General features: G+C 44.1%; 1 protein-coding gene across 1 annotated transcript in view; it reads right to left on the minus strand.

Annotated features, from left to right (window-relative positions):
• Positions 1-2,087: 2,087 nt before the first annotated feature.
• Positions 2,088-25,480, minus strand: part of CBFB (core-binding factor subunit beta) — a 35,212-nt gene continuing 11,819 nt past the window's right edge. The window contains exons 3-5 of the mRNA XM_056528155.1: positions 16,867-16,983; positions 16,677-16,772; positions 2,088-2,755 (exon numbers count right to left, since the gene is read on the minus strand). Of these exons, the coding sequence (XP_056384130.1) occupies positions 2,693-2,755; positions 16,677-16,772; positions 16,867-16,983 (276 nt within the window). The 3' untranslated portion in view covers positions 2,088-2,692. The remainder of the gene's footprint in view (positions 2,756-16,676; positions 16,773-16,866; positions 16,984-25,480) is intronic.

The raw sequence follows: 25,480 nt of genomic DNA on the forward strand, positions 1-25,480 counted from the left end.
AACCCGGCTCCCGCCTCCATCCAGCACTGAACATTGTAGCAATATCTTCAAAACGGCCGGACCAGTAAGTAATACATCATTTTATTCCTGTTCACCCACACGATAAGCCGTGTATTGCGTTTAGTGCGGGTGATCAGCCTGTCAATTTCCCTTTAAAGAACCTTACAATACATTCCAATTTTCTACTGTAAGGTGTATAGTTTGTGAGATACCAAGCGTGCTAGTGTGATGGAAGGAAACTTCACATTTATAAGTAAAATAAAAGGACCAAACTGATGTACCGTTTAAATGCACCATCACAGCAGACATCTTAGCATTAATACAGCAGATATTGCCAAGCCTTAGTGCCCTTTTCTGCCCCAGTTCATTGACAATTCTGCATCATATTAAAGGGGTACTCCGGGGCTAAGACATCTTATCCCCTATCCAAAGGATAGGGGATAAGAGGCTTATCGCAGGGGTCCCGCTGCTGGGGACCCCCATGATCTTGCACGCAGCACCCAGTTATAATCAGTCCCCGGAGCATGTTCGCTCCAGGTCTGATTACTGGCGATCATGGGGGCCGGAGCATTGTGACATCACGGCAAAGCCCCCGTGTGACGTCACGCTCCACCCCCTCAATGCAAGCCTATGGGATGGGGCGTGACGCCCCCTCCCATAGGATTGCATTGAGGGGGGCGGAGCGTGACGTCACACAGGGGCTTGGCCGTGACGTCACAATGCTCCGGCCCCCATGATCGCCAGTAATGCTACGTACAAGATCACGGGGGTCCCCAGCGGTGGGACCCCCGCGATAGGCATCTTATCCCCTATCTTTTGGATAGGGGATAAGATATCTTAGCGCCGGAGTACTTTAAAGACCTGAGCAATCCAAGATCGAATGCTAGGGACATGCTGTCTGACAAACCTATTGACTTTTAGCTGTTAGGCTACCTATAGCAACTAGTCTCTGACTCTGACTGTTCAACTGGATTGTCTTTGTGCTGGTAGCCATACAGGATATAGAGCACAACATGGCAGTAGTAATACTATTCTCTCTCACACTAAGGGATAACCCATGTAATGGTTCCCTACTATCATCACAATGCAAAAACCCTGCTTTAGGCAATTATGGTTCCAAATTGCGACTTCCTATTGTATACAAAACTGTAAACAGAATTGTTTAAAACTTGTAACAAAAAGGGTGTTTTTTGGAGTGCAATAATGGTGCAACTATGTGCACACCTACATGAGAGTGGTAAGAATTTCTGCCTGTGGTTCAAGTATTTCTTGACCTTTGGATATCTTCCCCTTGCCAGAAAAAATAGGGCACAGAAAGTGTGACTATTATTTTGAAATGCTTTACAAGGTACACATAATTATATACCGTATTTATCGGCGTATAACACGCACTTTTTAGGCTAAAATTTTTAGCCTAAAGTCTGTGTGCGTGTTATACGCTGATACACCCCCAGGAAAGGCAGGGGGAGAGAGGCCGTCGCTGCCCGCTTCTCTCCCCCTGCCTTTCCTGGGGTCTAGAGCGCTGCTGTCGGCCCTTTTCACCCCCTGGTTATCTGCGCCGCTGCCCGTTCTGTCCCCCTCACTATCGGTGCCGGCGCCGATAGCCAGGGAGAGAGAGTCGGGTCCGCGCTGCTCCAGGCCTCCGTCGTGCGTCCCCGGCGTCGTTGCTATGCGCTGAACGGCGCGGCGCATGACGTCAGAGCGCCGTGCATAGCAACGACGCTGGGGACGCACGACGGAGGCCTGCAGCAGCGCGGACCCGACTCAGGTAATTATGCCACCGGGGATGGGGGGAGGCAACGGGGCAGCGGTGCCGGCAATGGGTGCCGCTGCCCCTTCTCTCCCCCTGGCTGTCGGCGCCGCTTCTCTCTCCCTGGCTATCGGCGCCGGCACCGATAGTCAGGGGGACAGAACGGGCAGCGGCGCCGATAACCAGGGGGTGAAAAGGGCCGACAGCAGCGCTCTAGACGCCAGGAAAGGCAGGGGGAGAGAAGCGGGCAGCGACGGCCTCTCTCCCCCTGCCTTTCCTGGGGGTATATCGGGGTATACACGCGCGCACACGCACCCTCATTTTATCATGGATATTTGGGTAAAAAACTTTTTTTACCCAAATATCCTTGGTAAAATGAGGGTGCGTGTTATAGGCCGGTGCGTGGTATACCCCGATAAATACGGTATATAAAAAAAATAAAAAAAAATAGAATGAAATAAAATCAATTAAAATACAATAAAAACATAAAAGGCATCAATATGCAAAAGAACTGTTTGATTGAGCATTAACCCTTTTTGCAGCAAGATGTCCAGTATGAACCCTCTGTATACTGTAACAGTGGTGCTTTTATAATTGACCTAACACCAATACAGCCTTCTTACTGGATATGACGGCAAAAAAAAAAAATACAAAAAAAAAAGCAGAAAAGCATAACAAAAATTAACATTCTTACAAAAACACTATTGACCTATTTTATCAGCAAACTGTAAATGAAAAACTACAGCCGCCTGAGTGCACATCAGATGCGGCTAAAAGCTTGCATAGACGAGAGGGAGGGGGATTAAACCGCTCTTGGAGGGCGCAGACAGCACGTGTGCAGGAAGCTTCAAAGTGAAGGGTTGAGATGAAATGGTCAAAGGCTTTTATCCTCCTGGTCTTGCAGATCACTGGAATAAGGGAAGCTTGGAGGTGGGGTCAGGCTTAACGTAGCTTCAGATCATCTCCACTGCCCAGGCCGGAGGTGGGATCCTGTTGTCGCCGAGCCTACACCAGAGAGAAATTCTGTTTAAAGTTAAAAACAGAGAGGTAGACAAATGCAGGTGACAAATGTTATCATATACACAAACAGATAAAGCGGTCAGAAGTGATACTGAAAAATCGTTCCAGACTTCCTACTTGCTGTAGTATAATTTGGCAACGCTAAATGGGCACGGACATTTAAAAGAACTTTTGTCCTAACCCTGATCGATCATTAGAATGAGTAGAGCGAGACAGTCTTATAATGTAAGTCTATAGGACGTATTCCTCACAGACACAGAGCAGAGAGAGAACATTTTTTGACGTGTTTAAAAAAAAAAAAAAAAAAAAAAAAAAAAAAAAAAAAAAAAGGTAAGAAACAAGAGGCCACGTACCGCATCTGGTGCTTAGGATACTTTAAAGGGGTACTCCAGTGGAAAACAAATTTATTTTAAAATCAATTAGTGCCAGAAAGTTAAACAGATTTGTAAATTACTTCTATTAAAAAAATCTTAATCCTTCCAGTACTTATCAGCTGCTGTATACTACAGAGAAAGTTCTTTTCTTTTTGATTTTTTTTGGTGTGTCCACAGTGCTCTCTGCTGACACCTCTATCCGTGTCAGGAGCTGTCCAGGGCAGGAGAGGTTTGCTATGGGGGATTTTCTCCTGCTTTGGACAGTTCCTGTCATGGACAGAGGTGTCAGCAGAGAGCACTGTGGACAGAGAGAGAAGAAATTCAAAAAGATAATAACTTTGTCGTATACAGCAGCTGATAAGTACTGGAAGGACTAAGATTTTTTTAATAGAAGTCATTTACAAATCTGTTTAACTTTCTGGCACCAGTTGATTTAAAATAAATTGTTTTCCACCAGAGTACCCCTTTAATTCCAGCAGAGTACCCCCCCCCCCCTTTAAACCAGAACAGGTATAAGCCTTTATAAAAAGAGTGTTAGGGTGCATTCACACCACATTTTTGCTATAAAGTTTCCATATACATTTTCAATTTGAAAACCGTACGGAACCGTATTGAAAACCGTATGTTTTGACTCTCCATTGAAAACCGTATGCCAAACCATGCATCCGGTTGCATCTGTTTTGCATCTTGTAGTTTTGTTCGCTTTTTCCCATACCCATAACTGTAGCCTAGCACGGTTTTTGGTCTGGGAGAAAAACCGTATTGAAACCGTATACAGTGGGAGTCAATGGGAACTGTAGAGAACCGTATGTGCGTACGGTTCCATCCAGTTTGCAACATACGGTATTTTTTCTTGGAATTTCAATCAAACAAGTGAAACTTTATTCATAATAGAGTGAAAAGTTAAAAACGTATAAAGTTTTTTCTTAAAAACCGGATGCAACCGGACATCATTTTTCAAACCGTATACGGGTTAAAATCTGTACACGTTTTCATACAGTTTAGTCAGGTTTTGAGGAATCCGTTTTTTCATCAAAAACTTGATACAGGAACTGTATTGCAAAAACGTGGTGTGAATGCAGCCTTTAAAAGGGTTTGGTCCCAGTTTTTATATCATTTAAAAAAAAAATGTCACCTAGTGATAAATGCAACAAAACCTTTGCACAAGCACACCATAACTGCAGATTGTTAATAAACATCAAGACTGCAAAAGTCAATATGTCAAATATAAACCTACAAAGAGGGCAAAGATAGAGGCCAGGCTGGAAAACCTACAGACCCACAACGGAATATTCAAACCACAACTGCAATTATACATCTGAACAGCAGGGGGAGCTGCAATCTCTCAAACAACAAGCCCTCTATTGTATGCATTGTACCAAAATGAAATCTCACGTTGACAATTTTGTGGTAACAAAGAGGCTGAGCCTGCAAACCTGTGGTAGAGGAAGAGAAAAACGGGCGGCTGACGCTGCAATGACTTATAGAGGAAGGCTAAAGACATTTGATTAGAGTGAGAAAAAATAAAAAGCGGGGACAGTCAGTTTAAATGAATGCATACAGGACAGCCTCAGGGAAATAGGAATTTAGAACATGCCATAATGATTTAATGTGCACATCTACTATTGAACAGGTTACACTCATTGACAAAAAATAAAATAATTGTACCCAGATAGAAACGTCAGAATGCTACAAAATACAAAACTCAGCATGTAAAGGATTACAGGTGTGGTCTGATTAGATTACTGGGTTTTGCCACAGAAAGACATCACAGTGCTTCCCATGTCACTCCCAGTGGCTACTTTTGGGTAGTGTACCTCTTGGTTAAAGTTTGTTGACTGCCAAGGTCACTCATTTACAGACACAATCCTCCAGCAGTTGGTGTGATGATCTGGGGAGTCATCACATACGACAGGAATCACCTCTTGTAGTGATGAGGGACACTAGCAGCTCCGCAATATGTGCCGGACATCCTGTGGCCACGTGTAACCTTTAACGCTAGGGCATTTTATAGCAGGCTAGGATAACGATCACCAACGCCCACACAGGGTTTCCCAGGGAGGTCTCCAGATTTCAACACTTCCTGAGCCTGTCTGGTCGCCAAATTTATCACCAATCAAACATTTATGGGACCAGCGAGGAGTGCATGCTGCAGATGGCACGCGCTCCATTCATTTCTATGGGAGCTCAGAAAAGACCCGAGTACAGCAATCAGGCATCATCGGCACTCGCACAGAAATGATTGGAGCGCATGCTTTCTACCGGTAGACGACACACGCTTCTCACAGAGAGCAGGGGCGCCAGCCTGGAGATTACGGGGTCTGACTGGTGGAACCCCCTGCGATCAGCTACTTATCCTGTACCCTGTGGATAGGAGATACGTTATCTTTGGCTGGAGTTCTCCTTTAACCCGTTTATGCAAAACCTGATGGAAATAAATGGTCACAGCACCGCCGGGCAATGTGACAGTCTATGGAACTCGGCTGTGCTGCACAGCCGGGCCTCCCTGAAGTCGGACAGGGACCAATCGCAGCGGTTCCCAGCAGACGATCGCTGCTATTGGTCCATCAGTACAGAAGATAGCAGGGTTCATGTGGGGGTCTCCTCCTACCCCGCTCCTCAGTCGCTTCGCACTGTGAAGCAATAGCAGGAGAGGGGGGCCCCGTCGGAGGAGGCCGCCCACAGCACTCAGGATCGAAGTGAGTTAACCCTGCAGACTATTAGGGTAACAGAGGGAGATCCCTCTTTTACCAAACGGCGATCTGCAAAGTGAAAGCAGAGCGCCGATGGGAGGCCTGACAGTGGTCTCCATTGCCATGGCAACAGGAGGGTCACAACCTATGGTAGAGGCTGATCTATCCTATGTCTGTCAGTGTAAAACTGACAGTCATAGGTAAAATTCAAGGGAGTAAAGATGTGTATTCCATTGAATTATGTGTATAATAGTAGAAAAAATAATAAAATAAAAAGGTGGAAAAAAAAATAGTCCCCCAAAAACATCAAAAATAGTTTTTATGCTATAATTGAACTAAAATATTAGAAAAAGTATATAATATATTTGGTATCGCCATAATCGTATCAACCTGCAGATTAAAGTTAACATGTCCTTTATACTGCATGAGGAAAAGCCCCCCAAAAAAATAATTTTATAAAAAAAACTACAGCAGGATAGATTATTTTTTTTTTTTATGTATACCACCTCAGAAAAAATAAAATAGAAAAAGATCAGAGTGTCACATGTACTCCAGAATGGTACCAATGAAAGCATCAATTTTTCTCCCAAAAATGTTTTTGCACCCCAAGGCCTCTGCAACTTTATTTGATGCCAGCAAAATATCCTAAACTAAAAGGAGGCCCCAACATCCACACAGCACGCCTTCACGAGGCCTGTGTGAGAGACACGTAGCACAAAGGCCACATATGGGATATTTCTAAATACGTCAGAATTCGGGGAATAAATCTTGAGTTGTATTTCTTTGTAAAAACCTACTGTGTAACAGTAAAAAATTGATTAAAATGAAAAATCTGCAAAAAAATAAAAAATAAAAAATTACATTTAAATATTCCGCCTCCACTTTGCATTCATTTCTCTGAAACGACTTAAGGGTTAATAAACTTCCTTAATGTCATTCTGACTACTTTAAGGGGAGCAGTTTTTAAAACGGGGCGATATAAGGGAGTGTATAACATATAGGCCCCTCAATTCCACTTCAGGACTGAACTGGTCCCTGAAAAATCAGATTAAGAAATTTTCTGGAAAATCTGCAGAATTTCTGCTAAACTTATAAACCCTCTAACATTCTAAAAAAGTAAAAGAATGTTTATCAAACGATGGGAGCTTAAAAGTAGACATATTGTAGATGTGAATTAATCATTAATTTGGTGCGGCATGACTATTTATATTGTACGAGCAGAAAAGGTAAAATCTAGAAAAATGCTAATTTTTCATTTTTCTTGCAAAATGTTGGATTTTTTTTTATTTTTACAAAAACGCTAAATATATCAATCAAAATGTACCACTAATGTAAAGTACAATATGTCACGAAAAAAAACTCTCTCAGAATCGCTTTCATAAGTAAAAGCGTTCCAAAGTTATTACCAAACAAAATTTGCCTTGATCATTAAAGGGATACTCAGCTGCTCAGCCTTTGGAACAAACTGTTCCAAACGCAGAAGCCGATGATGTCATAGCCCCGTCCCCTCATGATGTCACAGCCCCGCCCCCCTCATGATGTCATGCCCCGCCCCCTCAATGCAAGTCTCCCATAGACTTGCATTGAGAGGCCAGGGCGTGACCTCATGAGGGGACGGGGCTATGACATCACAAGCTCCCGGCGCTGGCTCCAGCATTCGGAACAGTTTGTTCCAAACGCTGAGCAGCGGAGTACCCCTTTAAGATCAAAACAGGCTATTGAGTAAAGGGGTTAAGGATCTGCAGTCCCAGCTGCCATATTTATGAAAAAATGTGTTGCAGGATGTCATATACACTGCAGGCATAGGCAACCTCCAGAATTGCAGATGTTTTGGCAGATGTTTTGGACTTCATCTCCCATGATGCTTTGGCAGCATTTTGGCTCTTAGAGCAACAAAACAGTCCCCCTAGTGGAGAAGAAACAAGAGCTGGCCAAGATCCCTGATCCCCATACCCCCTGTGTAAAGGGGATTGGCAAAGTGGGCCAGGTACTGTGAGGGCAGGAAAATGCCACCCCAGAGCCACGGACAAGAACTGGGAGGAAATAGCCCCCAGGGCCCCTGCGACAACCCATCGCGGTATGGAGAAGCCACCTCGTGCCCCCAGAGGGATCGGAATCCTCCACCCTGGAGCTGGGCAAAAATACAAGATGTGACTATGAATGCAAGTAACAAGCACACACAAACAAACAAACGTGTTGAGAGCCATTCCGGACGATGACTAAGGCAACAGAGTAGGTGCCTAAGTCACCCTGGACAGAAACCTGGAAAGATACCTGGAGGCCAAGGGAGGGGATGCACTGACTGTGTGGCCCCCTCATTAGGCCCCATGCCAAAACAGAGGTGCCAACTGCCGAGGCCTGTGGAAACAAAATCACAGGAAGCCCCGAGGCACACCACCCCGAACAGAAGGAAGGTGGGCTCTACACGTGCAGAGTGGCCTTGACATATGTAGGGACACAGACACCGATACCTCACGGTAGTAGTGGGGTACCAAGACTGCAGACACGAAGGAGCCCGCAGACTTACAACAGACCGGAGGAAGGAAGGTATGCCCTTAGCAGACCAACATTGCAACCTTAGAAAGGGGAACAGAGTGCTGTTGCTGACAAAGCCCCTGGAACCTGCAGAAAAACCCCACACCCCATCTCCTAATGGTGCCACACACCCGAACTGCAGGCGCAGACTCAAGATATGAAGAATGTATGTGGAGCAGGAAACATGCAGACACAGTCTGACTTACAGGAAGAAAAGGGCCCATGCAGCCACAGAGACACACTGTGCGGAACTTCCCCTGGAAAGAGAGACACCGGACCACAGCCGCGGCATCGGCAGAAACGGGGGAGGTGACCCGATGGATTAGGAAACCATGCAGATACAGCCTGGCTATGTGGCATAGGGACCATGGCCACGCCAGGTCCCGCAAATGGACACACACAGTGAAGTGAGATACCAGCCTTCAGACAGAGTAGCAGGTATGTAGAGAGGGACCTGGTAAAGTAGTGAACCCTGCAAACCAGTATGTGATGCATTGTATAAGGCCCATGGAGAAACATGGGGAGACTCGCTCGGAGCTATACCTTGGCAGTGGGCTACCTAAACTACCGTCCACTGTGTGGAAAGTGTATTTTAGTTGATCCAACGTATTAGTAAGCCATGCGGAAAACCACCTGGCCGACTGGTATGGGATTCCGAGCACACAGGGTCACTCCATTTAACCTCCCACAGAAAGCTGGGTACTGGAGTGCGGCTTATCCAATGGGCAACCTGGTGGTGTAGAAGACCCAACAGACGAAGGACTGTCCGACTGGCATCAATCCCCATGTATCTGTAGGGACCCTCCTCCGGATCCCTCACCCAGCAGTGAGGTATGGGAAACCTGACTATGTCCGCAGCAGCCCTGGAATCAGAAACCGATGGCGGCGGAAACAGTGCAGACAACAGTCTGGCTGAACAAGAACACCTCCAGGTGTTGGAGGCGATAACTGTGCCCCTTGTCGTAGGAGGGAGGACGGGGAGGCCTAGGAGATATGGATAGAAACACCCCCCCGGGAGATAGGGGGAGGCGGAGGAGCTGTGGGATGCATCCCTGACATCCCGTATAGGGTCCGTAGGACACGCTGGGTCAGTTCTAAGTATACCACGAACAGCAGTGTGGTACCGGAACTCCAGCCACAGATACATCTGCCGTGTGACAGGCAGCAGAGGAAACCATGCAGACCACTGTCTTGCTTACTGGCATGGGTACATAGTAGACAACAAGTCATTCCATCGGACACCTCGCACAGTAGTGAGGCACCGGAACTCCAGCCGCAGATACATCAGCTGTGTGAAGAGAGACAGGCGGCAAAGGAAACCATGCAGACCACTGTCTGGCTTACTGGTATGGGTCCATAGTATACAGCGGAGCATTCCTTTGGACACCTCGCACCAGCAGTGGGGTACCGGAGTGCCAGCCGCGTACGCAGCAGCTATGACATGAGTGACAGGAGACACTACTGTCTGGCATAATGATATCGGGTCCAATCCATGCCCACACAGGGACATTCCCATGGAGACCTTGCACTGGATGCCGCGGAAGCGGTAGCCTGTGGAGAAGGGAATCATTTAGCATGACATGCCAAGAACACCCCCAGGATGGGTGGCTGGCAGACCTGACAGATGAGGAATCTCAAAAGAAACCTGAGCGTCTGCCAGGAATGCAAAAGAGCTTGCACATTGCATGGCACTCAGTGGTAGGAGAGAACAGATTGCTTGATTATATCCCCCCCTGTAGTTTACAAGGGAACATGACTCCCTGGCAACAACCTGCCACAGCAGTTTGTATATGCTCTATGACAGTGAGCAACAATGCAGGATTTAGGGATGCCAGAGTACCTAAAGCAGCTCATGTGACTGAAACAAATAAAGCAGCCCCCAATATAAACCCCCCAAAAAGGACTCTGCAGATATTAAACTGATGAGAACAGATATGGCCATAGAAATCAGAGTGCAATACACATATTGGCCACAAGAGGTGCTAAACCACACCAGTGACCAAGGAAGATTTTTTTTATTTTTTATTATTATTATTTTGTGTAAAGTATTAGCCATAATGTGGCTGGAAGGGAGAACCCTGCAAAATGCTGCCTGCAGAACCTCTCTTTGTATACTCACCTCAGCCGCCACATACTCATCCTTGAAGACTTTGACCAGCTAGCTCCACCTGCCTTAAGCCAGGGGCAAATGGAGGACCCGGACCCAGGGTACACCGCCAGGTGCTGGTTGTTGGCGAGGAGGGGTTAACAATAGGGATCGACTGATTATCGGTTTGGCCAATATTCACGATTTTGGACGTTATCGGTATCAGCAATTACATTCCCGATATCTGATAATGCCCCATCCGCCCCCACCCACCGCCATGCGCTGGGGTATGTACACATCTGTCTGACCTTGCACACGGCATACAACTCCATCTTGTTTTCCATTGGTTGTTTCATTGTATGTTTTGTTCATTTTGATGGTATTTCTTTCCTGGCTCACTGTGTTTTGCAGTGTTGTCCCCTGCAGGTATTACTTGGGATATCCAATTTTTTGTGCACCTTATTACATGCTATTTTTACAGAATTTCATGTTAATACATAGAACTGTAAGAGACCAAATTTTAGCTATATGGTTTCCATTGTCCCATTTTTAGGCGCTCTGTAAATGCTTTGAAACCTCCTCAGCCCTCAAAAGGCCTGTTTGCCAAGGAGGACAGTGTAACTACCATGAGATGGGAGGAGGAGCAGCAAAAGACTAAATGGCTAAACCCACATAGCTCTTCTATCACACCTGGCGTCAGAGAGAAAGAAATGGTCCTGTCCCAAATTCAAACAAGACCCATAGACTGCCATAGACTATACAAAGTTCCTAGTGAGTGCAAATAACACTTTTACTGCCTAGGACATAAGTAGTACATCAGGACTTTTAATACTTGCTGCTAGCTTTTTAGGTTCTTATTAGATGGGCAGAACCTGGACTGATATGTGCACCAATCTACCAATCTGTATACTTTTAGTTACAGTGATGGCCGTTCATAAACTTATAATGCTGCGGCTAAATAGTCTATGAGGCAGCACAAAGACACAGATACGCACCTCCTCTCCGCATTGCCCTATATAAATGATGTACAGCACATGGATCAGGAAAAGCTATGCTGAGAGTAGGCATGATGCTGCAGCTCAGCACCACCTCAGTCACACTGAGCAATGGGAGAGGAATCCTCACGTAAAAATTCCGCAGTGAAATTAAATTTTTTTTAGCGCAAATTCTGCGTGAAAATAGCACAGAATTAACCCCTTAAGGACGCAGGACGTAAATGTACGTCCTGGTGAGGCGGTACTTAACGCACCAGGACGTACATTTACGTCCTAAGCATAACCGCGGGCATCGGAGCGATGCCCGTGTCATGCGCGGCTGATCCCGGCTGCTGATCGCAGCCAGGGACACGCCGGCAATGGCCGACGCCCGCGATCTCGCGGGCGTCCGCCATTAACCCCTCAGGTGCCGGGATCAATACAGATCCCGGCATCTGCGGCAGTTCGCCATTTAAATGAACGATCGGATCGTCCGCAGTGCTGCTGCGGGGATCCGATCATTCATAACGCCGCACGGAGGTCCCCTCACCTTCCTCCGTGCAGCTCCCGGCGTCTCCTGCTCTGGTCTGTGATCGAGCAGACCAGAGCAGGAGATGACCGATAATACTGATCTGTTCTATGTCCTATACATAGAACAGATCAGTATTAGCAATCATGGTATTGCTATGAATAGTCCCCTATGGTGACTATTCAAGTGTAAAAAAAAATTTAAAAAAATGTAAAAGTAAAAGTAAAAAAAAAGTGAAAAATCCCCTCCCCCAATAAAAAAGTAAAACGTCCGTTTTTTCCTATTTTACCCCCAAAAAGCGTAAAAAACATTTTTTATAGACATATTTGGTATCGCCGCGTGCGTAAATGTCCGAACTATTAAAATAAAATGTTAATGATCCCGTACGGTGAACGGCGTGAACGAAAAAAAATAAAAAAAGTCCAAAATTCCTACTTTTTTAATACATTTTATGAAAAAAAAAATTATAAAAAATGTATTAAAAGTTTTTTATATGCAAATGTGGTATCAAAAAAAAGTACAGATCATGGCGCAAAAAATGAGCCCCCATACCGCCACTTATACGGAAAAATAAAAAAGTTAGAGGTCATCAAAATAAAGGGATTATAAACGTACTAATTTGGTTAAAAAGTTTGTGATTTTTTTTTAAGCGCAACAATAATATAAAAGTATATAATAATGGGTATCATTTTAATCGTATTGAGCCTCAGAATAAAGAACACATGTCATTTTTACCATAAATTGTACGGCGTGAAAACAAAACCTTCCAAAATTAGCAAAATTGCGTTTTTCGTTTTAATTTCCCCACAAAAATAGTGTTTTTTGGTTGCGGCATACATTTTATGATATAATGAGTGATGTCATTACAAAGGACAACTGGTCGCGCAAAAAACAAGCCCTCATACTAGTCTGTGGATGAAAATATAAAAGTTATGATTTTTAGAAGGCGAGGAGGAAAAAATGAAAACGTAAAAATTAAATTGTCTGAGGTCCTTAAGGCCAAAATGGGCTGAGTCCTTAAGGGGTTAATGCAGAATTCCGCACGGATTTTCCGTGCGGAATATAGGAGGAAGCTTTTTTTCTTTTTTTTTTGATGGACTACAACCACCAATTGGAATTTCTCTTTTTATTTTTTTTTCGTGCAAAATTTCTGCGCAAATATAGCGCGGAAACGATTTCAAGCGGAATTTTTTTTAACCATTGACTTCAATGGACTTCTGCTCGAGTATTCGGCAAGAAGAATGAACATGTTCTTTCTTCTAGCGGAACGGAATTCCACAAGCTGAATTTACGCAGTGTGAACAGTGCAGAGTAAAATACATTGAAGTCAATGGCAAAGCATAGTAACATAGTTCATAAGGTTGAAAAAAGACCAGAGTCCCTCAAGTTCAACCTATAACCCTAATGAATCCCTACTGAGTTGATCCAGAGGAAGGCAAAAAACACTCATACTAGGAGGTAAAAATTCCTTCCCGACTCCAAATATCAGTCAGAATAAATCCCTAGATCAACGTTCTGTCCCTATAGATTTAGAATCCATAACCAGCAATGTTATTATTCTCCAAAAATGCATCCAGACCCCTTTTTGAACTCTTTTGTGCTGTGACTGTTCTTCTGCCGGGGAGTGGGTTGAGCGGCGCAACGGGGCCGGGGGTTGCGGGCTGCGCGGCGGCGAGCGGTATGTGCGGCCATCACAGATCCGGTGTTCACCTATACAGGGTGCCTCCAGTTGTTTCCCCACTACAACTCCCAGCATGCCCTGACAGCCATTAGATGTCAGGGCAAGCTGGGAGTTGCAGTGGGGAAACAGCTGGAGGCGCCCTGTATAGGTGAACTACGGGCGGAAGTGTCGGCCCCAGCAGGCATCAGTGTAGTGGTGCCTGCTGGGGAAGTCTGCCTGGTAGTGAGCACACTGCCAGGCAGACAATAGGCATTTTTAATATGTAAAAAAAAAAATGAAAGGCAGGGAGGGGGTTAGGGATAGATGGGTAATAGGCAGGGACAGAAGAAAAAAGAAAAAAAGTGATGGTGGGAGCTACCCTTTAAATAGAACAGGACCCAAGACGGACCCCTGTGGTACCCCACTAGTAACAGTCACCTAATCAGGATAAGTACCATTAATAACCACCCTATGTTTCCTATCACTGAGCCAGTTACTTACCCACCCCCAAGCAGATGTTAATTATTTCTAAAGCAGAGCATTCAAGAGGAATTACTCAGTGTGAACACACCCTTAAGGTGCCATGTTAAAAGTTTATCAAGGCTCATTGCTGTACACAAAAGCATAGTTAGTTTTAGCTAACTACCCTGTAACTCAGTGGTCTCAAACTGTGGCCCTCCAGATTTTGCAAAACTTCAACTCCCAGTATGCCCGGACAGCCAATGGCTGTCCGGGCATGCTGGGAGTTGAAGTTTTGCAACATCTGGAGGGCTACAGTTTAAGACCACTGCTGTAACTGCTATTGTCTGTCAGCCCTGTACCTTTTACAGAGCTGACAGATTCCCTCTTAAGACTACATTAACAAAGCATCTGCTTACTCTGCCGGTGACTGGGACGATTACACAGGGCAATATCAGTCTATATGGCTTGTCATAGGATCTTCAGAGCTTTGATCAGCCCAGAATCTTATTTGTAATAGGTACAGTACTCGCTTGAAGTTGGGGAGCAGCATGAGGCAGCAAATCTGATCAGGAAGAAAGCTCACAGCTTGCTTGACTGGCCATACCAGCTGGTATACCATACACAGCTGGCATGATTGGTCCAGAGCCATCTCCTTCTGATACCAACCCTCTTGATAAAATAGTTTCACACTTCTAGTTGACGGTACAATATCTTCATTAAAGGACTGGTTTGAATCTTGTGATTTTACAACAAGAGTACAAAATCTTCTCTAAACAACCTCCTAATGATATCTGGGCACATACCAAGGTCGATCAGAGGACCAAGTGGTTAACAGCGTAAAAGAAACTTTCATTTCACACGTACAACGCGTTTCTTGGCCACTCCGCCTTTTAGTCAGGTATGTACGACTTGTGCAATGACTGAGTTGCCAGCGGAGGGGTGTGCTGTGCTTTATATTTTACAACAAGAGTCAGGAGACCTGCATAAGCATTTGACAAATCGGTGGGTTCGGCCGACAATCTGATGTGCATGGCCAGATTTATTGTCATCATCTGCACAGTATCAGTATCCAATAACCAGATTGCCGAGACTTTTGCTGGTAAATATTTAAAAATCTGCATATGTAAAGAGAAGTGACATCTAATGAGTTTTTGGAGTTGTGTGTGTCTAAGGCCTTATTCACATAACAATTTGTGGATACGTCGAGAAAATTATAAGCTAAGATGCTGAAGTGTCTGTGTTCAACAGTCATGGGTTTCATTCATTTCAATGACCCGAGCGTAGTCAGCTAGTGACTATGTTCAGGTCATTTTGTGAGCATATACAAGTTTTGGCTTGGAATGAGAAACACTGCTTGCAGCAATTTATAGACGGAGAAGAAATTTATATATATTAGGAAAATGACCTGAACATAGTCACTAGCTGAATGGAGCCCGTGCGAGCACGTACACGTCGGCATGTCATTTTCTCAACGTATTCATGCCTCTGAGGCACAAATAGTGATGTGAACCTACCATTAGCTCTGCTGAGCCACATTCGGCAGCCAATTGCTGTATAATTTGCATGCGACCACTGGCTGCCGTATACTGACCACATGTAACCACCTGCTTGTGTAGCCTTGCCTGTAGGCCTCATTCTCACTCCTGCGTAAAATACAAATCAAATACAGATTTGGATAGATGGATTTTTTTGTTCTAGTTTTAGTTCTGTATTGTATAGTTGTTTGTTCTGTATTTGTTGTATATTTTTAATTAGCATTGTTTTTGTTAAAGAATTAAAATTTTTCCCCCTGTTTTCGGTGGACATGTAAACTATGCAAAAAATTTAAAATGATTTTTTTTTTTGTTTTTTTTTTTTAAATTCAACCCACTGACTTTTATGTACAAAGAAAAAAAAATACCAATACAGACTCTGCAGTACGCTGCATTTTGAAAAAAACATATGCATTAAAATAACACATCAAAAAGCAGCAATGTCAATAAAACTATGTCACCATTTTTCAATGAACAAAAACAAAACTAATACAGATACAAAATGTGGAGGTGTGAATGAGCCATTAAAACACATGCAGGAAGTGTTGTGCATCTCTTAGGCTGGGGCCACATGTGCATTATACTTTTGGGGCAAATTCATTATGAAGGACACAAATAGCTCTCCACATACCACACTGACTTTAATAGGGTTTGTCAAGTTTTCAGCATTTCATCTGGCATTTTTGATCAATATTAGGAAAATGCACACAACAGAGCTTCCAACACAGATATAAGCCCTGCCGAATAAACATTACACTTTCAAAATTGCATTTAGGTGAGAGAAGATTATTGGTGTTTGTCGGAAGTTAGAAAACTGTCCTGGCAGCAAAAAAGTTACAGGGGTGTCCTTCCATTCATTACATGCATGCACAATGTGAGACAGCTCAGACAGCTACTGGTTTACACTGCCAGGTCCTAATGGGGCCTGTCCTACAATGCATTCTAGCAGAAAGTATATGGCCCGCCCCTTGAATCTGGCACCCACTGTTCATGCACACAATAAGTTATCATTTCTAAGGGGTACTGACCATTTAAGGGCAGCGTGGTCGTAAAACTCTCACCTCCATTTCCTCCCGGTGAGAGCGATCTCTGTCTTCAAACTCACGAGTTCTTCTCCGAGCTTCCTCAAAGGCCTGTTGTGCCAAGGCGTCCTCATGCTGAGAGCAAAGAAGAATAACATTAAGTATGCCAACTTTCCATGGGTTAGAACTATGCAATGCAGCATATATAAATTGAGGGGTCTATACCGACCTGCGCTCTGTCTTCATCGAATTCTAAGCAGCCCATTCCGTCCAACCGTTGGAGGTCTATCCATCCTCTCCACATGACACACACACCGTTCAGAATCATGGGGGCCTTTAAATGAACCTGAAACAGAAAGGGGGATCCTGATTAATATTAGCTGTATGGGATCCAGACATTAGACCCTATACTACACCCCAGGTTTATTAGGCCAGGGCTCAACAAATCCCAGGCACCAGGTCACCATGGCAACTGAGAAAGATGCAGAAATTTGTGACTGGCCAGGGCAGAGGGGGAGAGGGGCACCGACCCGCTGCGGGCTATGGTGCCCCCGGCTGCATGGACCTCCTATGTCAGGATCCCAGGAACATGGCTATAGTATGACGGCTGGGCTCTCTCACTAGCTGCCGGAGAAGACCCGAGAAACTTCTGATCCAAGAAGTTTAACTCTGTGGGGCTCTGTGATCCCATTTGCCCTTGTGACACAATCGCCAGGTGCTGATGGGCTTCTATGGCAGCTGGAGGCAGTATGAAAGCCCCCAGCCCTGCCATATATGTGCCTGTGACATAGCTGTATACATGGCCTGTCAGTATAATGCTACAATGGTAGGGTATTATATGAGCAATCAGAAGATCGCTGCTGAAAGTGCCTTATGCGACTAGTTATATAAAACAGCATAAGGAAGATAAAATGTATCTTATTGTATGGTCAACATTTGTCAATTTAAGCCAATGCTGCTATCCGCTTCAATGGAATCAGTCTCTGGCATCTTCAGGGTGCTTTAAGAGCTTGTCAGACACACAATTCTGGACACATAGATAGACCTGGAACTCTCAGAAAACACAACCATTTAATATGGGCCCAGTGCCAAAGACTGCAGGATTAGTAAGGAATTCAGCGGGTGCAGAACTACAGGGAAATATGAGCTGGAGTTGGACAAGGGCCGAGGAAAGAGATTTCATCAATTAACCAGGTAACTGCTGTACAGGTCTGACTAATAATGCCATTTATTTATCATTCCTTACAAGTTTATCTTCCCCACGCAACCCTTTTTCACACATATACCGTCTCCTTACAAAGTACTGGGACTTAACTCTGCACTAGCTGGATCAAAAAACCGTGACCTACGCCTGGTAAAATAATGGCAACCAATGTGAACTGTGAGAAAATACACTGCTTAAAAATAAATAAAGGGGACACTAAGATAACACATCCTAGATCTGAATGAATGAACTAATCGTATGAAATACCGGTACTTTCGTCTTTACATAGTTAAATGTGCTGACAACAAAATCACACAAAAATTATCAATGGAAATCAAATTTATCAACCCATGGAGGTCTGGATATGGAGTCACACTCAAAATCTAAGTGGAAAACCACACTACAGGCCGATCCAACTTTGTAATGTCCTTAAAACCGGTCAAAATGAGGCTCAGTAGTGTGTGTGGCCTCCACGCGCCCGTATGACCTCACTACAACGCCTGGGCATGCTCCTGATGAGGTGGTGACGTGGCATTGGATAGGGGATAAGTTATAGATCGTGGGGGGTCCAACCGCTGGGACCCCCCATGATCGTTACAGATCCACAGCAGTCCGTGTCTGCCGCAGTTTCCTGCTGGGGACAGCACAGTGCTTCCTGTGGACTGCCGCAGCCCTGTACAGGAGATCGTGGGGGGTCCCAGTGGCTGGACCCCCCCCATGATCTACAACTTATCCCCTATCCTTCCCCCCTGATCTTTAACTTATCTCCTAAGTACTCCTTTAAAAGTGAACAATTACAGCCCGAAAAAATGGGTAAACAGTTTCATAAGTCAAAAGAAAAAACTAAAATTTTAAACCATACCCACTTTTTGGAAAATGAGTTAAAAAGAGACAGCTTGAATGGAAAAAAACAGGGAAATGTTAGCGCACAATGGTTAAAAATAGGAGAGAAATGCATTTCTTCATACTTTTTTCTCCAGAATTTACACAGAATTCTAATAGTACATTAGGCCTAGAATGTATATATGACAGTACATGTAAAATTCACAGACATTTCATGCCCTCCACAGACACTGTGACCTTTATAAGGGCCCAGGGTTATCTTGATTATCCGGTCAGCCCCTCTGTTTGCACTGCTGGGGCTGACAGCTACAGGACAAGAAGAGCCTATCCATTTGTCTGCATTACGATCAGCAATGATCGAACTGCTTAAAAGGGGTTAAACAAGCATTCTTTGGTCCAGGTTGTAAGTGCTGGAGCGGTCAATCACTTTGGCCCTACAGCAGGTCAATGAATGAGCACAGCTTGTCATCACCCTCACATGCAGAATGCTGGAAAAGTGCCCTGTACCCGATGTACATGATGATGCAGGAGGGGGTTAAGCTGTTTAGATTTAAGACCATAATAATACATCTGTCTCTGTATTACCAATGCCCCTCAGAAATGTAATTTATTATTTCTCCAAGTGACTGGTTAGAGTTACACCTCCCATTATACTAGCCTGAAAATCAATCATCTCAGAGATGACAAAAATGAATGGGTTCTGAGTCAGTGGTTTGTTGATGGATACGATGCCTGCTCAGCAGATTAATAACTAAACAGCAGCAGTAGTTTGTTAACAAACATGTTCACCGATGTGAAACATAGATAGAAAATAGAAAAACATGAAATAGCTTATCCCTATAAAATAACTATGACCTGGATAAGTACCAAAAATTGTATTTCAAAGAGTCAAGACTAGATATGCCTTTAGCCACGGGCTGCGTATTGACAGGAATGGACACAGGCTTCCCATGGGCAATATGGTAGCCAGTTAGTGTTTATGAAGTGCTAATACATCTATAATAGAAATACACAGCATGGCGGCAGCAATCACCAACACAGTGACTGTAGCCTAAGGGGGAAGACATGGGAAACACAGATGGACGTTCATTCATAATGTATGAGAACTAAAGTCAAGCAAGGGACAGATGAGCATCAGCCAAGAACAGAAGGGCATTTTATAGAGTAGAAGCAATGAGGTAGCTTGCAGGGCTTCTTTTACATTACAGTTGCAGCCTACATTTACTGTATGAACCAAGGAAGCTTCAGGTCTGTACTTTAAATATACCCATAGGCCACTGACAAACCAAAAGGGCCCATGGGTATATTTATGGGCCTTGGTTCAGCAATACGTCACGTTTTCTCACTTACATTTTTCTTGCTTTATGGAATAGTGCAGCCGACTATATAACTGCCACAGACCGCCATTGTGGCCATATTGATGGTGTCCGGTTCCAGTTGAGCTGCTGTATACTACAGAGGAAGTTTTTTTCTTTTTTTAATTTCTTTTCTGTCTGACCAGTGATTATAATATAACACATTATAACTTGTTCTTCAATAAGGGAATCTCTCGAGGGGCCACAAAAACAATGAACTTAAGGAAGGCAAAGTTTGATCAACTCAGAGAAGCCCTTAACAATAGAAAACTGGATAATGTCCTCAAAAACAAGAAAACTAAAACTAAATGGGAGACTTTTAAAAAATATCTTAAATTATCACTGTCAGATGTATATACCTTATGGGAATAAAAGGGTCAGAAATAAAAGAAAACCAATATGGATGAACAAAAAATGTTAAGGGGGCAATAAATTACAAAAATAAAGCATTTAAACTACTAAAACAGGACAACAGTGAAGAAACATTAAAAAAGCAATAGAGAAAAAAAGTTAAATATGTAAAAAAAACTGATAAAAGCCACAAAAGTAGAGACAGAAAGACTCATTGCCAAAGAGAGTAAAACAAACCCCAAAATGTTTTTAACTATATAAATAGCAAAAAGTGTTGGCCCTTTAAAGAATGATGAGGAAGAAATTATAAACGGGGATCAAGAAAAAGCAAATATATTAAACAAATTCTTCTTCACTGTATTCACCGAGGAAATTGAATTGCAAGGAAATAAAGTAAACTCCAAAGAACAGGTTACCTGTCTAACCCAGGAAGAAGTACAGTGCAGCCTACAAAAAAAATCTAAATAGACAAATCACCAGGTCCAGATGGCATTCACCCCTGTGTTCTAAAGGAATTAAGTAATGTAATAGACAGACCCCTATTTTTAATATTCAGGGACTCTATAGTAACAGGGACTGTTCCCCAGGGACTGGCGCATGGCAAATGTGGTGCCAATATTTAATAAGGGGTCAAAAGGTGACCCGGAAATTATAGACCTGTTAGTTTAACCTCCGTTGTATGTAAATTGTTTGAGGGTTTTCTAAGGGATGCAATTTTGGAGTACCTTGATAAAAATAAATGTATGACTCCATATCAGCATGGCTTTATGAGGGATCGGTCCTGTCAAACTAACCTGATCAGCTTTTATGAGGAGGTGAGCTCCAGACTGGATCAGGGGCAATCACTGGATGTCGTAATATCTGGATTTTTCCAAAGCATTTGATACGGTGCCACATAAAAGACTGGTGCATCAAATGAGGCTGGGGGAGGATGTGTGCAAGTGGGTAAGTAACTGGCTCAGTGATAGGAAACAGAGGGTGGTTATTAATGGTACTTATTCTGATTGGGTGACTGTTACTAGTGGGGTACCACTGGGGTCAGTCTTTGGTCCTAGTCTATGTAATATATTCATTAATGACCTTGTAGAGGGGATTGCTACTTGTAAAGTAGCAATCTTTGCAGATGATACTAAACTCTGTAAAACGGTAAACACAATAGAGGACAGTGCACTGTTAGAAATGGATCTGGATAGGTTGGAGGTTTGGGCTGAGAAGTGGCAGATGAGGTTCAACACTGATAAATGTAAGGTAATGCACATGGGGAGGAAAAATCCAGGCTGGGATTATGTATTAAATGGGAGAACACTTGGGATGACTGATGTGGACTTCGGAGTCTTTGTTAACAGTAAATTTAGCTGTAGTGACCAGTGTTGGGCAGCTGCTGCAAAGGCAAATAAAATCACGGAGTGCATCAATAGGGGCATAGATGCCCACGACAAGGAAATAATTCTACCGCTGTACAAATCACTAGTCAGACCACACATAGAATACTGTGTACAGTACTGGGCACCAGTGTACAAGAAAGATATAGTGCAGCTGGAGAGGGTTCAAAGATAGGCAACCAGAGAAATAGGGATCGACGATTACCTTGCCAATAATGCCCCGCCCCCCTCGAGACCACCGCCTCCCCCAACGCATTGCCTCCCCCATCCCCGGTTTTATAATTACCTGTTCCTGGGGGGTCCGCGCTACTTCTGGCTCCTGCGACGTCCTGCACGCTGTGCAGAGCAATGACGTCCTCAACGCGACGTCACTGTCAGTGCGCACAGTGACAGCTCAGGACGCCGCCGGAGCCAGAAGTAGCGCGGATCCTGGGAACAGTATATTATAAAACCGGGGATGGGAGGGGCAGCGGCGGTGGTGGTTGGACTAGGGAGGACCCCAGGACAGGCAGGGGGAGAGAAGCGGGCGGCGGCAGTTTCTGGCCCCGCAAAAGCCGCTACAGTTCATTGATTTAAAGCGCCTGCTTTAAATCATTGATCTGCAGCGGCTTCTGGGGTGGGGAGTGGAAATAGCCGATAACTTATACAGATATTCCGGTATAGGTTATCGGCTATGGGCCTGAAAGGTCACAGATTATCGGTATCGGCCCTAAAAAAAAAAAATCGATATCGGTCGATCCCTACCCAGAAAGATTATCAGAATTAGGGTTATTTAGTTTAGAAAAAAGAAGGCTTAGGGGAGACCTAATAACTATGTATAAATAAATAAGGGGACAGTACAGAGATCTCTCCCATGATCTATTTATACCCAGGACTGTATCTATAACAAAGGGGCATCCTCTACATCTAGAGGAAAGAAGGTTTCTACACCAGTACAGACGGGGGTTCTTTACTGTAAGAGCAGTGAGACTGTGGAATTCTCTGCCTGAGGAGGTGGTCATGGTGAACTCTGTAAAATAATTTAAAAGGGGTCTGGATATATTTTTGGAGAGTAATAACACAGGTTACGGATTCTAGATCTATATCAACTCAGTAGGGACTCATTAAGAGTTATAGGTTGAACTTGATGGACTCTGGTCTTTTTTCGACCTTATGAACTATGTTACACATTGCTCTCTGCTGACACCTCTGTCTGTCTCAGGAACTGTTAAGAGTAAGAGCAAATCCCCATAGAAAACCTCTCCTGCTCTGGACAGTTCCTAAAATGGACAGAGGTGTCAGCAGAGAGCACTGTGGACATACAGAAAGGACATTCAAAAAGAAAAGAACTTCCTCTGGAGCATAGAGCAGCTGATAAAAAAACAACCTTAACCCTTTCAGTACTTATCAGCTGCTCTATGCTCCAGAGGAAGTTCTTTTCTTTTTGAATGTCCTTTCTGTATGTCCACAGTGCTCTCTGCTGACACCTCTGTCCATTTTAGGAACTGTCCAGAGCAGGAGAGGTTTTCTATGGGGATTTGCTCTTACTCTTAACAGTTCCTGAGACAGACAGAGGTGTCAGCAGAGAGCACTGTGGACATACAGAAAGGACATTCAAAAAGAAAAGAACTTCCTCTGGAGCATAGAGCAGCTGATAAGTACTGAAAGGGTTAAGGTTTTTTTTTTATCATAGTTTTTATTGAATTTTTTGAAACATTTGTAAACATACAAACAAACAAACAATCCCCCCCCCCCCCCCCACAAACAGTCTGTCTCAACCCCCCATATGTTATGGCAGCAACCAGAATAACAAAGCAGGTAAATAACAAATTGGTACAAAATATTGAGTGTGTAAGACAGAGCCTCCTCACAATCAAACAGGACCAATCATGAGGACACATACAAACAAACCAGCCATTCTGCAGGGACACTTCCACTACAGAGACAAAGTAGGACACACATACACAGGCACGTCACACTACACGCCAACCAACTCACAATCCAGAGGGGAAGAAAGAAACAAGAACCTAAGACACAACCCCAGGAGGGTCAAACTTTTGCATCAAGGACCCCAAATGGCATCAAACTAATGTTCAACTTTACGCTTAAAAGAGTAGTCCAGTCCTGAAAAACGTATCCCCTATCCTTAGGTTTCAGTTCACGGGGGAGTCCAACCACTGGGGCCACCCCGCGATCTCCTATACGGGGGCCCCGGCAGCCCGCGGGTGTGTTGACCACCGCATGGAATGGCTGCCGACAAACACCTCCCTCAATACAGCGCTATGGCAGGGCCGGAGATTGCCGAAGAGTTGTATTGAGGGGGTGGGCTGTCGGGGCCCCGTACAGGAGATCACCAGGGGCCGACCTTAGGATACCTATCCATAGGATAGGGGATACAGTTTTCAGGACTGGACTACTCCTTTAATGTTAATCCCTTTCTCCAACCGAGCTATGAACTTAACACGATCAATCAGGTCAGCCACTGCCGGAGGGGTAGGCCTAATCCAGTACTGCACAATCAGTTTCTGAGCCTGATACAGAACTCGTAATAATACCTATCTCCACCATATAGGGTTCCTTACCACAGCCGATGAGACCTAGCAGACACACTTTCAGGATCTGAGACGTCACACCATAAACCATCCTAATAAGATGTAGCACATTGCACCATTAAGCATCTAAGAGAGCGCAGTCTCACAGCATATGCACCAGATGGGTCTCTGACCAACCACACTAAGGACAGACAGAGTCAGATCTAACCCCAATCTTATGTAGGAGTCTTAACACCGGAGTCTCATACACCCTGTGTAGGAGAAATAGCTGAGACAACCTATTAGACTCAGACAATAATAGAAACGGAGTAAGCGCTAACACAGTAGACCATTCCTCATCCGTTAGATCGCCGAGATCCCTCTCCCACTTGCTACGGACAGTCAAAGGGAACTACTCATGATGGAAACTCAACAGTTCCCCATATAGCCACGAAATGATCCCGGCCGACTCCCGTTTCATAACCACTGAGCCAGGGACCACATTGGAGTGAATGGCCAGTGATTGGGACCTACATTATGTCTCGTACACATGGCATAACTGCAAATACCGATAAAAAAAAAAAAAAAGAAGAAGTATTCAACTGTACAGAAAACCGTACCCATAGACTTCCCATTCAAAACTATATGCACCATAATGTATACGGTTGTCTCCGTTTTTCAAACCATACTTTTTTTTTTTTTTCCTGGACAGAAAACCGTCGCCTACCACGGTTTTGGTCCGGGTGAAAAACCGTATTAAACCATACGTTTTTTTTTTTTTTTTTTTTTAAACATGGGAGTCAATGGGAACCATTTGTGCGTACGGTTCCATCCGGTTTTCACCATACGGTGTTTGACTTTGCAGTTTTTTTTCTTGGAATTTCAAATCAAACAAGTGAAACTTTATTCATAATGGAGTGAAAAGTTAAAAAAAACTTATATGTTTTTCTTAAAAAAACGTATGCAACCGGACATCATTTTTCAAACTGTATACAGATAAAAATTTCTACACACGTTTTGATACAGTTTAGTCAGGTTTTGGGGAATCCGTTTTTTTTTGTAATCAACGGGAACTGTATTGCAAAAACGTTGTGTGCACCCAGCCTAAAAAAAAAAAAAAAAGACACTCCAGCTGGGTATTCCCCACCCCCTCCCAGGAAGAGATGTTAGTTCTTCCGCTTGTGTGTAGGAAACGCTA

Source organism: Hyla sarda, chromosome 6 (assembly GCF_029499605.1).
Source record: "Hyla sarda isolate aHylSar1 chromosome 6, aHylSar1.hap1, whole genome shotgun sequence".
In the NCBI taxonomy this organism is placed as follows: Eukaryota; Metazoa; Chordata; class Amphibia; order Anura; family Hylidae; genus Hyla; species Hyla sarda.